Source organism: Babylonia areolata, chromosome 7 (assembly GCF_041734735.1).
Source record: "Babylonia areolata isolate BAREFJ2019XMU chromosome 7, ASM4173473v1, whole genome shotgun sequence".
Classification (NCBI taxonomy): domain Eukaryota; kingdom Metazoa; phylum Mollusca; class Gastropoda; order Neogastropoda; family Buccinidae; genus Babylonia; species Babylonia areolata.
Genome location: NC_134882.1, coordinates 2287391 through 2301978, shown reverse-complemented (window position 1 = coordinate 2301978; position 14588 = coordinate 2287391). Strand labels below are relative to the sequence as shown.

The 14588-nt window shown below is 44.5% G+C and overlaps 1 protein-coding gene across 2 annotated transcripts in view; it reads left to right on the top strand.

The window, feature by feature from the left end:
• LOC143283644 (paramyosin-like) overlaps nucleotides 1–14588 on the top strand; it is a 44351-nt gene that overhangs the window by 9902 nt on the left and 19861 nt on the right. Inside the window, exons 2-3 of one of the 2 annotated variants that reach the window (XM_076589830.1) lie at nucleotides 12874–12948; nucleotides 14100–14156. In XM_076589830.1, the coding sequence (XP_076445945.1) occupies nucleotides 12874–12948; nucleotides 14100–14156 (132 nt within the window). The remainder of the gene's footprint in view (nucleotides 1–12873; nucleotides 12949–14099; nucleotides 14157–14588) is intronic. The other variant, XM_076589831.1, reaches the window with a different exon arrangement.

The window sequence follows — 14588 nt, the reverse complement described above, 5'->3', positions numbered from 1 at the left end:
GGAATGAGTGGAGGGGATGGGGGGTAGGTAACCATGTCTGCCATTCTGGCATCCGTTGCAGAATATACTTACTTCTCGTCTTCAGCACCGTCAGCAGATTCCCAGAACTATGTGAGCATCCTCCACAATCTTGGCACAGGCACAACAATACTCAGTTTTTTCTCTCCTCCTCCCCCCCCCTGTCTATCCCCATTTCTTTTATTTTTCTCCTCGTTTGTTTTGTGGCACATTCTGTTCGTTTTGCTAGGTGACTGCTGTATGTATGTATGTGTGTGAGGGGGGTGCCAGGATAAAGAAAGACTGACTGTGCGAATCAAGCGTCAGGGGCAGAGAACCGTACAAGCAGTGCCGACTGCCAAGCATGCACGGATGATGCAAGTTCGTTGGTAGGAATAATATGTCGGGGAGGCTAATTAAGTGGGATTGCTCCCCCTTTCTTCCCCCCTTCCTCCCTGACATCTGTTTGTGCTGCTGATGTCACAACCGGACAGGTTACCAGGGAAAGTGTGAGCTGCTTGTTGACCTCGTGGGGCTGCCAGAGATGCGTGTCCTCTCCTCTCTTCTGAGTCTGTGTCTCTGTCTGTCTTTCTCTGTTTCTCTGTCTCTCTCGCCACACCACCCTCCCTCTCCCTCCCTCTCCCTCTCTGTGTCTGTGCCCACCCCCCTGTCTTTGCCAGACCGCATGGTTTTATTTCTTTTTCTTGTCACAGAATAGCCGAGCAGTGTATTGTAGGGATTGTGAGCTTTAGGCGAATCAATCTTTTACTGATGCGTGCTGTTAGAACGTATGACGTTTATAAGAATGTTAGGAAAACCTGTTCGTTGTTGTGTTTACATGTATATGAAATACATGATAATAACCATAATCATAATTTTGGATTTTTTTGTTGTTAGCTTCATCCGTACTCATTTCTTGTAAAACACTGGATAAATTGTGATTGATAAGTAATAAAGAAAACTTTCCCCCATCGTGCCTGTTTCCCCACCCCAACTTTCCCCCATCGTGCCTGTTTCTCTGTTTCCCTACCCCAACATACACTGTCATACCGTACGTGATCTTGTGGACGACTGGCTGGGCAGCCATCATGTCAGGTAATAATGGGTTTTGTGTCCTTAACCTTCACTCACATTGTATGTGTGTCTGTGTGCGTGTGTGTGTGTGCGCGTGTCTGGGTGTGTGTCTGTGTCTGTGTGTGTGTGTGTGTCTGTGAGAGAAGAGAGTTGTGGGTATTTGTATGTATTTATTGATTCATTTATGGTTTTATTGTTTGTTGCCCCTAAACCTCCATTCAGAATACATGTGCGTGTGTGTGTGTGTGTGTGTGTGTGTGTGTGTGTGTGTGTGTGTGTGTGTGTGTGTGTGTGTGTAAGAAAGAGAGAGAGAGAGAGAGAGAGAGAGAGAGTTTTGCTGTTGGTATTTTTTTGTTTGTTTTGTGCGCGCGCACACACACACGCACACAAACACACACACTCTCTCTCACTCTCTGAAAGCACGTGGCACGTACACACACAAAGATAACCTGAGGTTGCCAGAAAACACGTTTACTCATTAAACGGAGATTTAACGGAGACAGTAACATTTCGCCGCTCTCTTGATCAGATTGAAGCAAACACTAACGCAGACAGCATTAAGAAAAAAGAAAAGATAAAAACAACGGAATATTACTTTCTGAGAAAGGCCGTAGGAAGGAGGAGAGAGGAAGTAGGGAGGGGAGGGGAGGGGAGGGGGGTCGGAGGTAAGGTTGTAGAATCTGCAGGGAGCATCCTCCTTATCTTTCTAATGGGTAGATAAACACCGCAGAATGTCAACACGGCACAGCTGAACGAACACACGGACCCCTGTGCGCTCTCTCTCTCTCTCTCTCTCTCTCTCTCTCTCTCTCTCTCACACACACACACTGACATAATACACGCACATGAATACACACAAATACATACACATACAAACATGCATGCATGCAATCACACACACACACACACACACACACACACACACACACACACACACTCACTCACTCACCCACTCATGCGCGCGCGCGCGCGCACAGACTGACAGACAGACAGACACACACACACACACACACACACACACACACACACACACACACACACACACACACACACACACTCTGACATAAAACACGCACATGAATACACACAAATACATACACATACAAACATGCATGCATGCAAGCACACACACACACACACACACACACACACACACACACACACACACACTCTCACTCACCCACTCATGCGCGCGCGCGCGTGCACAGACAGACAGACAGACAGACAGACACACACACACACACACACACACACACACACACACACACACATACTTATGCACATACAGAGACATGACCGAAGTGAGAAACAAATAGCGGACATAAAGAGAACAGAGAAACACAACTTGTGTACATATACAAAAGTGATTAATTTGCTGATGCAGATGTTACAGGTAATAACATCCAATCAACAGGCGAACAAGTAAAAACATTAAAACACAAAGGTAGAAAATAAAATAAATTCACTGCATGTAAAGGTACAGATAAATTTCACAAAAATTATGATTTTCTGTCTTTTTCAGCTGGTTTAAAAAAAATGGTTTGTGGGCCTATTGTTTGTGGAGCAGAAGTTTTCGTATGCTTGATTTGAAGGAACGTAATTAATCGCACGTCTTGATGAACGAAGGAAGAAAGTTCCAAACAGATGGTCCAAAAATTGCAAAGCTAGATTTGTACAAATCGATGCGAATACGAGGCAGAGAGGGAGATAGAGAGTGAGTGTGTGTGTGTGTGCGTGCGCTTGTGTGTGTGTGTGTGTGTGTGTGTGTGTGTGTGTGTGTGTGTGTACACAATTGTGATATGTACAGTCCCTAAGAACCTTCCCACCCCTACAAACACACCCTTTCTGCTCTTCACCCCTGCCCCCCTGCCTTTCTCCATATACACTTTACTTACTCCACACAGTTACATTAGTGGAACTTGGTGCCAAGAGGATGTGTGTACCTGCACACTGCCAGGACCCTTCCTGTGTCAGTGGCATCACGGAATGCCTGTGTTGGCTGCACAGTTCTGTGATTCCCCGGGAAAATAGCCGGTGCTGGGTCACAGTTACACCCCTCTCTGTCTGTTTTCGCTCTGGCTGTAGTTTGGAGTACGTTAGTTAATCTGGGTGTTACTTTCACTCTCGTGTATATATATATATATATATCAATGCATTAGGGGAAGTGTCAACAGGAAAGCAGAAAATCCTCAGAAATACATAAATACATAGACGTTGAGACGTGCATACACACGGGTAGACCCACACGCACACACACACACACACACACACATTCACACTGTCACGCGCACACACATTTACCTTTGGTATCTAGAATCATTTTTTTTTTCCTGGAGATCACTTTCATCTAGAAAATACACATGCCTTCTTTATTTAGAAAAGACAAAGCTCTTTATGTCGGACAACAGTATTTGTCCAAGGACCAATCCACATCAAGAAGTAAGAAACTATTCATCGCAACTTAAAAAAAAAAAAATCCGGGGGTACAAATTTTGGGGGCGGGGATTGCACACTTGATGACGGGCCTGGCAGACAGGTGAGCAGACCGTAGTGGAAGGAGCACCCCGGGCGTTTTACCTGGCTAAGCAGTTCAGCATGTAGCTGCACACAGGTAGATGGATGCCAGACTCCTGGCTGCCAGAAAAGGGGGGTGGAGGATAGGCGGGAGGTACAGGATTCCAGACTGTCCTCCTCACCCACTTTGTCTTCCTCCTCAGCTCCTGGCTTTCGGAAGCTGCTGCTGCTGCTGCTGCTCGTTTGTTGTTGAGTCAGCGTCTTCGGGTGTCAAGCTGGCTGGCGCACGAATACTGCCAGCTACAGCATCATGTCTTTCCTTCTGTATAAGCTGTAGAGCGAAGGTGGAGAGTTTGACCTTGGGTAGACATTGTCGGGAAGACGTTGAGTGGAAAAGATGATGCGTGGTTGAAACAAAATGATTGTACAAAAAAATGCAGTGAATACACAAAACAGTTTACCGATGTTCACGATTTTATTAATGCCTTTATTAATGAAATTTTGTCTTAAATAATGACTTTATTTATTTATTTATTTATTCATTATAAGTAGAAACAGTATTTTAGCAGTACTTGGGGTGAAATGCTGAATTCCACGACTTATTTTTGTCTGAAGATATACAGTTTCCGCATGGGCATTCAGTACAATTATTGCAGTCGCATTGTTGTTTCTGATGGTCTCGTTTGGCGTAGCAAACATAGCAACATACAATTTTCTGTCGTTGGGATTACCGAAAGGGCTGACTACAAACACGCGGCCCATGGCACCGTGTAACTGTCTGGTCGTATAGCGTTGTGTTGAATGGACCCGTGATGTATCGAACTGACTGGTATCTGTGTGATAATGTGTGGGATCGCTGTTCACTGTCTTTTGGTGGATTGTGTCGTATTGCATTGTATTGCTTTATGATGTGTCGTATTGTATCATGTTCTGTCGATTCAGTCCTTGTCTTGTCTTGTTTCAGTGAAATTTCTGTGCTAATTTTAGCACTCTCTCTCTCTTTGTCAGTAGTGTTCTGTGCATAGAGATCCAGTCGTGTTCTGCGCACATCAATCATTTAAAGAACCTTCAGTGTTTTATGCATATTCAGAGATTCAGAAGTGTCCTATGCAAATTAAGAGATTCAGTTGCGTTCAGTGCATAATCAGATTCAGTAGTGTTCTGTGCACATTCATAGATTCAGTAGTGTTCTGTGCAAATTCATAGATTCAGTAGTGCCCCATGTATATTCAGAGAGTCAGGAACGTTCTGTGCAAATTCATAGATTCAGTAGTGCCCCATATATTCAGAGAGTCAGGAACGTTCTGTGCAAATTCAGGAACACTGTTAGTCGTCAGGATGTTGTTCAAAGGGCTTGTGGATATTCTAGTTTGCAATCTGAGAGAGAGAGAGACAGAGACAGAGACAGACAGACAGAGAAACAGGCAGATAGAGAGGGACAGACAGAGAGAGAGACAGACAGACAGACAGACGGACAGACAGACAGAGTGTGTGAGAGAGAGTAGCACGGGTTGTGTTTATTTTCAAATGAAATCAGCAGGTAAATAAATGCACGTGTTGAGTCGAAAGGGAAGGAGGTGGGGGTGACTGAGGAAGAGAGGGGGGAGGGGCGGGGTGGTGGAGCCAAAGAAAGAGGAGGAAATATTACTGTTGATACACGTCAAATGTTTGGGTCCGGGTACGTGTGTTGTTTATTTACCTACAGTCAAATGTCAGACACGTCAATCATGCCATCAAGATGCAAACACTCCTGTCGTACCCAACACGATCTGTGTGGACAACTTCACAGATATCGGGCAGTTGTGGGCATGTCTGCGTTCCTTGATCTTCATCCTCCGTACTCAGTACCCCCACATCCCCCACACGTGGCCCCGCCCCTCCTCTGTTCCCCCCTAACCCCCGCCCGCCTTCCCTCACAACAAGCGATGCCCTTTGGTTGATCTTGTTGTCGTAAAGGTCGAATACCATACGGTGGAGTGGAGCGTGGTTAGACCGTCAGTACGATGACGTAAATCCGCGCGCGCGCGCGTGTGTGTGTGTGTGTGTGTGTGTGTGTGTGAGGCAGAGAGTGGGGATGGGGTTAGGAAGGAGTTACCTTGCCCTTTCCTTCTCTCAGTGGTCTGTAGTAAGGTCAGATTGTCCGTAGTACGGAGGGTGGTGAGAATCATTGGTAATGTGAATGACTGCTCCCGCCTGCAGTGCTTTGCTGACTTTTTTTTTTATATAGTAACTTTAGTGGTGGTAGATGCTGAGATGAAAATTGTTGTAGAAAAGAATTCAGCTAAACATGGCCTATTTCACTTCAGCATGACCACGGCCACGGCCACTACTTCTACTATTAGAACTACTACTACTATTTCTACTGCTACTACTACTGCTGCTGCTGCTGCTGCTGCCGCTGCTACCCCTGTTGTAGATTTGTACACGTGTAGTTCTAACAGCATTTGGTAATGTTCGCACCACTCGCCCCAAAGGCGTTCATTTCACGTGGATCAGACGCAAACACACGATGTTCACACAGATTTCACGTGGATCAGACGCAAACACACGATGTTCACACAGATTTCACGTGAATCAGACATAAACACCCGCTGTTGACACACATTTCACGTAAATCAGACACATACACACGCTGTACATACAATGATTGACAAGGGGAGAGGTGGTCAGGGGAGACGGTATGGCCAGAAACCCCACAAGGAAAAATATCGTGAGAGAGATAGAGAGTCCTACGGGGAGAAGAATGAGCTCCGTGCATCTCAAGCGAAGGCAGCCAGATACCCGACCCCCCCAGCCCCCCCGAGTCCCCCCTCCCTCCCCCAGCCCCCCACGGTTACCTCACAGATGCAGATTACCTCAGCTCTTACCTCATAGGTTATGTGCTGTTATCCTTACCTGTTATTCCTCCGACTTTCTCCCATCCCCCACCCTGCCTTTACCCCCACCTCCTTCCCCTTTCTGCATCACAACCACCAGCCAGCATCTTGGCTGCATGTGTAGTGAGGCACCAACAATACACACAAGGTGAACACACACACACACACACACACACACACACACACACACACACACACACACAGAGCGTGTGTAGACTGGTAGTTTGTGGGCTTTGAGAGACAGAGACTGGGGAAAGGAGGGTTACAGAAGGAGCTGAAGTGTGGGCCTGGGGGGTGGGTGTGGGGAAGGGGGAGAAATGTCAAACCGAAGGCAGTGCGAGGGAGGGACTGCAACTTTACATCAGGATATTTCTGTCTTGTTTACTTGTGCTTTTCAGTTGAGTTATATGTATGTGTTGTTTCTTTCCCGGAAATGCTCTGCCTTGAACTGGGTTTTTGGAGACTTGTTTGAGAATTCCCATTGTATTTCATTCAGTAGATGAGGGTATGCTTGTTGGTTATTTCTGCCATTGTATGATTTAAAAAAACATCAGCACTTAGCTGTATAAATGTTAGTAAAAAGATATGTGCCTAAATTTGACAAAGCAAGAAAATCAAGAATTCAAAATTTGTTTTGACTGTTGAGCACTAAGGAGCAATCTTTATGTAAAAGACACTTTTTGCATTGAACGAGATGTGTCTCAAGTGCCTTACCTGTGCGAACGCGATGCAGTGTGTGTGTGTGTGTGTGTGTGTGTGTGTGTGTGTGTGTGTGTGTGTGTGTGTGTGTGTTTATATACATATATCTACACACCTTGGGCAGACTCTTAATTCTGGACGACCACCTTAAGTTTATGCATAGGCCACTGCATCTGCTGATTTTCTTCTTTTTAAACAATTCATTTCAGCATATACAGTCTAGGCTATATGGATTAGTCCGCACGCTTTGTAACACGTCCTGAAAACTGAAACTGAAATGACCCTGTTTGGTGGATGTGTTGATTTGTCACCTCGTTTCGTTCAAGTGTCATTGTGGGGTGTCGTCAGTGGTCAGTTGTTTGTCCATTTGAGTCTTCTTGTTAATGTGTCGTTATCATTATCAGTGTTGTACGATTTCATTCCATTTTTAATGTTGTCATTAGTGTTGAGCTTTTTTTTTTTTTTTATTTGAGTTCCCCTGAAGGCCTAAGCGCTTTGGGTTACGCTGCTGGTCAGGCAGCTTGCTTATCGTGTATGGATTGGTGCGAACACAGTGACGTCTCCTTGGGGAAACTAAACTGAGCCATGCATCAGTGTCAGTGCGTGTGCGTCCGCAAAATCGTCTTCGCTCTTTGACTTATCGCCCCTAGCCCCCCCCCCGCCTCCTCCCCGATTCTGCTGCTGCTGGAACTGCTTATACTCCTTAAAACTGATGCTACCACCACCACCACTACTGCTACAACAACTGCTGCTGCTACAACAAGTACTGTTAAGATCTGTAATTAGTCACTGTTGTACTTCACACGTCAGAAGTGGTGCATCGGCTTCCACGCCTTTGGAATGAACTAATTGGTGACTTAGCCCTTCATGCACAGTACAGGTTCACACACTTCTCCCTCTTCACCCCCCCCCCCCCATCCCCCATACTCCTCCCCCATCGACTCACACTTACACACATTCATGCACACAACCCATCTGTATCGCTTCCCAGATACAGATCTGAGAAGATCTGTATCTTCACCCCTCGCCCCTCCCCCCCCCCCCCACCTTCCCCATTTCTACATCACACACATACACACCTTCCCACTCCAAACTTGCTACCATTGGAAAACCAAGGATTCTGAGTACTGCAAATGTGCGTGTTTGCAGATTTGGAGGAACGTGTAAGCTATCGGGAACTCCCCCAGAAGAAGCAGCGCGAAACACTTGTTCCTTCGTGCAGGCACGCACACACACTTTCAGGGGGCAAGGCGCGTGCCGCTGACGGCTATTTATAGCGCGCGCGTTCCCCTTTTACGGGGTGCGCGTGCGACTGACGCCAGTTAAAAGTGACATGGGGGCGGGGGATGGAGGGGGTGCAGTTGCAAGAGGTTTCTCTTACAGAGAAAGGGGGGAGGGGGGGGGGGGGGAGGAGGCGTGAGAGGCGAAGAGAAGAGAGAGAGAGAGAGAGAGAGAGATGGGAGAGAGAGGGGGGGGAGGGGGATGGATGGTGGATGTGGAATTAAGGATGGGGGTGGATGAATCATTCGCTCAAACATTTAGGTATACATGGTACACGACTGAGGCACACCAGTTTACATGGTACACGACTGAGGCACACCAGTTTACATGGTACACGACTGAGGCACACCAGTTTTGCATATACCTTTATTTTTGTCAGTCCTCTTCATTTTATCCATTTAGCTATTATTATTATTATTAATTTTTATTTTATTTTATTATTATTTTGTTTTTGTCCTATTTCAATTGTCCTAAATTATTGCAACTGTTGGTTACATTTTCATGGTTTGTGGGACCAAAACGGCAAAGCAAGATTGGTGGCATGTTATAGTCAAACCTGAGTAAAGTGAGGTACAAAATAAGAGTCGAAATCCTTTGAAAAAGTGTACATCTACTAATGGCAATATCGTTACATGCACAAAAATTGCCGGTAGAAAAGGTTCCTGCATTTAGGAAGCTAAAATAGGACTTACCTTATTATTTTATCTAGTAGTAGTAGTAGTATTTATGTTCCATTACTTCACTTAGACGGGTGCTGATGATACATTTTCTTTATCGAAGGTAACCACAAGATTACTTCTGAACGTTTTTTTTTGTTTGTTATACATTATCATCAACGATTAAAAAACAAAACAAAAAAAAAATAACATAAATGTCATATTTTGCTATGTATGTTTTCTCAGCAACCGTCTCTGTTGTGTTTCGTTCTGGAAATGTGTGACAGAATAGTGAAGGGCCACCCTTTTTTCTGCTTGAGAGAGAGAGAGAGAGAATCGGGGTTACCGTTATCTTAATATCGAGTCTGGTCTTATCCGACCACTTTCCCCCCCTCCATACCCCACCACCCCGCTCTCCCCACCCTCCCCGTACTGACACACCATCACCCATCACCCCAAATCTGGCGTGGACTGTTGCGGTAGTACATTCCTGCCGCTCGCCCCTCCCCCACTACCACCCTCCACACCCCCACTCTCCACCCTCCTCGGGTGCCGATTGTCTGGTGGTGACGTCACCAGGTGGGCACACTTCCGGGATGGTGTCAGTCCGTCAGTCAGTCAGTCATCAGTCAGTCAGTCAGCGTCATATCAACACGCCCGGCGGAACAAGGCATGGTGCATGGCAGAGTGCGGAATTGGCAGCACTGATAGATAGCGTTGCTGGATGGGTGGGGGCGTGGTGTTGTGAATTTAGTGAGCACCATTGGAACCCGCAACCAGGAATTGCAAACGCGAGGGCTAACATACATTCTCTCTCCGTCTCTCTCTTTCTGTCAGTCTGTCTTTCACTTTGTCTGTCTGTCTGTCTGTGTTGTCCTCTCTCTTAGAAAACCATCTTCACGGTGAAAAACGACGAACGAATACATTACCCAGACTAGAAATGAAAGATATCAAGTATATCTTAGGTTGTCCGGATTTCATGATGATTGTACCGCTTGCTTTTCTTCTGCTGGTCCCAGTCTTTGACACCGGAATAGTGGTTTTATCAACTCGTTTGCTGCCTCGCTTTCTGTTCTGTTGTTTTGTTGTTTTTGTTGTTGTTGTCGGTGTTTGCCTTGGGTGGCGACCAGTGTGCTTTTGAACATATCTGGATCAATGAAGTATGGTCTTTTGTTACATGCTTTGGAGCAACCTTCTAAACCATCAGTATGTGTTTTTGTTTTACTTGTTTATTATTATTTTGCATTAATTTTCAGCCATAGTATATGTTGCACAATCTTTCGCATAACATTCTCATTTTGTCATCTTGGGCAGTGCATGTTTCTTAATAACCCGATTTTGTATATTTCGTTATTTTCAGTTATTGCGTTATATCCACGCATGCATTTATCATACTTACCAACTTAAAAAAGCAACTGATAAGACGTGTTGGGAGACTTGATCATCACCACGTATTCATTCATATAACACGATCATTTTTGTGCCATGCATTCTAACCAATGATTTCGTTTTTATCGATTTTAATCTCAGTCATTCACATCCTTCGTGTTGTTCTTACCCATCATGAAATAAAGGCCTAAAGATTGCCTGAGAGACTTTAAGCAGGTATCGTGAACAAAATCATTGGGTGCTGTGAATGCGTCATGCGAACTGTGAATGGAGTGACATCAAATAACTGTGTGAGCAACAAACGTAATTAATCATGATGTGAGACTGAAACCAGGTTGCTATCAGTTGCAAAACTTAACTCTCAAAAATACTGAAAACAATTCAAGACAAATGGTCCCACCACTACGGGCGTACCACCACGACACGTTTCCCTGTCAAACAATGCCGGGCTTCGGCCGCATGGAGTTTGGAACATGCATGGTTGATGCGTCTCACCCTCTGCGAACACACACCACCTTTTTCACCACGAGTGGCCGGTACGTCACGCTGTCATTGACATAACCCTTCACCCGACAGCATGTTGCTAATCCGATCAGTGATCCTGATCCGAGTTATGAAAAAACAAACAAAACAAAACAAAACAAAAAAAAATGCACGTGCATCCCGTGAAAAAAACAACTGCACGAGCACCCCGTGAAAAAAAATGCACGAGCATCCCGTGAAAAAAACAACAACAAACGACCCTGCACGAGCATCCCGAGCCAATCCAGCTGAGCGTGGCGTGAGGAGGACGTGGATCAATTGTCAGTGTGCTTTGACCAGGTGAAGAAGTCCGGGGGCTCAACCAAGACACAGACCACCACCACGAAGCAGGGAGGGAAGACCATTATCACCAAACACGTGGTGCACACACTGCCAACCGAGGTTGGTTTGGAACGGTTGCCGGGTACAGGCGGTACCCTTTATCCCCTTCATCCACCCGACCGTCCGAACCTCGTGTTCTTGTGGAACCAGTCCCACCCATTTCTGTCTTGCATTCCCGTTCTGTGACCTTTTCCCCGTGACCACTTTCGACTTCCTGGTTCTCTCCGGGTCTGTCTTTCTCCTGCAGGGGTGTATTGTTAAATCAGTCATGAACGATTGTCTGGCTCGAAAAGGTGTTCTTTTAATTTGTGTTGTTCTTATTTCACATATGAACTTAGATTATGATTATAAGGTTATATTTTGCTGTAATAAAAAGTTAATCATTGACATGGCTATAGTCAGATCAAATGGTTTTTGTTGTTTGAAATACCACGCCTTATTATTTTTTTTTCATGTTTACATTCTGCTCTTGATATTGAAATTCATATAACTTTCATTGGAACTGAGCTTATCGTCGATACCATCAATACTTTTAAAACACAGAATAGTTATGAGCATCTGTTGGAATCTTTTTTTTTTTTTATATATATATATAAAACAAAAGGGATGTTCAGATTTACCCTGACCCATTCCACTTTTGTACCCAGTACGTACGTACTCACACGTCCAGTCAACACCCTCTCACAAACGAACTTTCCTCCCAGTTTTCCCCACATATTAAATGTTTTAACTCTTTTGTTATTCCGGATTTATGTAATTCAGACAACTGGAAGAGCAAACTTTTCTTTTCCTTTTTGTTTCCAAAGAACTGCCAGTGGGATAAATTTGGTCGTGAGAAACCATCTCTGTTGGCGCACTCCTTTGGCGAATGCGCATTTTCATACTTATTGAACTGTACAAAATAAAATATGAGAGAGAACATCACTATTTAACATTGTTGGTTTGATAGATAATTGTTATACCATTATGCAGATCTGTCTAAATGTTGAAAAGAGGGATTAGCTCTGTCATATTCAGTTCTGTTCCCCTCCCAGTACTAGTTACCTAACATTCGTCTTGCAGTTTGCTCTGCAAGAAGGTAAATTGATACAGGATCATATTTTTACACAAGTGATTCTTTGATTTCTTTCCTTCCCGATCCAGCCAGTTGTTGGCCGTTTTCCTTTTTTTCCCCTGAAGTCAACAGGCCTGACCTTTCCCTTTTAAATTTTTTTGTTATTTTACTGATGTGAAATTATTTACCCACTTTAAACATTTACTTATCTTGTACCCTCTGTCCATTGTGTGCCCAGATCCAGTACTATCTTAAAATCGTCTTCATCTTCCGAGGACTATTTTCACACCGAACCACTTCTGTTTCTCTGCGGCTCACTTGATATGCGTACGCAGCGTAAATCTCTTCCGTTTCCGTTTCCTCTTCCGTTTCCGTGTGGTGTGCAGTGTTTGGATTCCCGGTAGCAGTGTGGTGTTTTGAAGTCTGCTTAACTGTGCAAAGGTGTGATGGACTGTGATTGTCTTGTCAGGTTAGGGAATCGTCGTCCTCAAGAGTGAAGGAGACCGAGAAACGCATATTCGAATCGGAGGAAATCCGTTATCAGGTACTGTACGAAAGGTATATCAACGGTTTTGACATCCACACAGAGTGAAGAGTGATGGCCCTTGCCCCATTGTCCGCACTGTGTCCCGTTTGTCCACTTCCACAGGAGTGCTCTCCCGTTTGCGTCCAGTGGAGTACCTTCCCTTTTGTACACATCCGTTGGAGTGGTTGATTCCCATTTGTTCACTGCCGCTCGACAGGGAATGACATCATTAGTTGTTTGGTGACGTGTGTTTGGAGAAAATGATAAACAACTCATTCACTATAGTACGCATGCGTTTGTGTAAAAGCATGTACGTAAAATCTTCACTTAATTTACTTCGCTGATTATTACATTTTTTACGCCACCATCATCATCTTCCCTTTCCGATTGCTTTGCTTTTAGCTTTAGAGGCTATTTTGTTCTGCTTTATTTGTCAGCATTTTCCCCAATGAATTGTTTTTCGGCAAATGAACATTTGTGCACGCACTCACAATAGGTGGAGCATGATAGTTCAGTTTACACCATCTTCGTGCTTGCATGCATAAGCATACAGCATGCCTGTCTGATTTTGTTTTTAGTCTGGAGCTCATGATGATGGTTCTTTTTGCCCGTTGAATGATCCACAGCCCCGTGTGGCTTCACATCGTAACCGCTTTGTCACGATCGCATTTGAACGAATGGCTCCTATCAGATGCATCGTTCGCTTTGTAAGACTTAACTTGGCTTGTCTGATTTCTTGAGAGAGACACCTCGTGTCATTTAACATAACTAAATGACAGGTCTGAAAATGCATTGTAATGTTGATATTTATGGTAACATGTTCTGAACAATAAGCAGTGCCTGGTAATTGCTTTGCTTTGCTCTTGTTTGCCTATCGGACTAAAGTACACAAACAAACCCTACATTTTAGGTTCTAACCATGCTTTTGATAATGTACAATGGCGCGTTGTATGCTCGTTTTCATTAATCAGTTATGAAATAACTAAACAATTGAAAAACAAATCATTGCACATAGCTCTGTTAATCATGCTGCTTTGTGCCTTTTTTTTTGCTGCAGAAGCTAACGGAATGTATGGGCTGAATAAATGCTTTTCGCTTTTTCTATATGCTCCAGGTTTAGTTGTGTACGAATCAGTTGTATAATGTGTGTTTGCGTTCTCTGCCAACAGGCCCGCATCCGTGAGCTCGAAGATGCTCTGGATGCTGAGAGAGACGGACGTGTCAGGGTGAGTTTTTACCTTTTGGCCAATCTTATCTGCACACTCGAGGCACGAACACTTACACACACACACACACACACAGACGCACGCGCGCACACACACACACGCGCGCGCGCTCACACACACACACTAACTTAAAAAAACAACAACAAACTCTATATACTAACGTAACATCAAACGAGCAAGCAACTAAGTAAATAATTTTCAAATGAATAAAGAAGCTAAAAAAAAAAAATGCCTGCATTTGTGTCACGTTAACTTTATGCAAATAGTTTTCGGAAAGACTGTCGCCACATGACAACAGTTTGTCCCATCCATTAGCACAGCGTATTGTTCCCACATGTAAGCTGATAGAGGAAAGTCATAGTAGCAAATCTGAAACGAATAGGCTATCTACTATCACTTTTGTACACACACACACACACACGCAAACTTGTA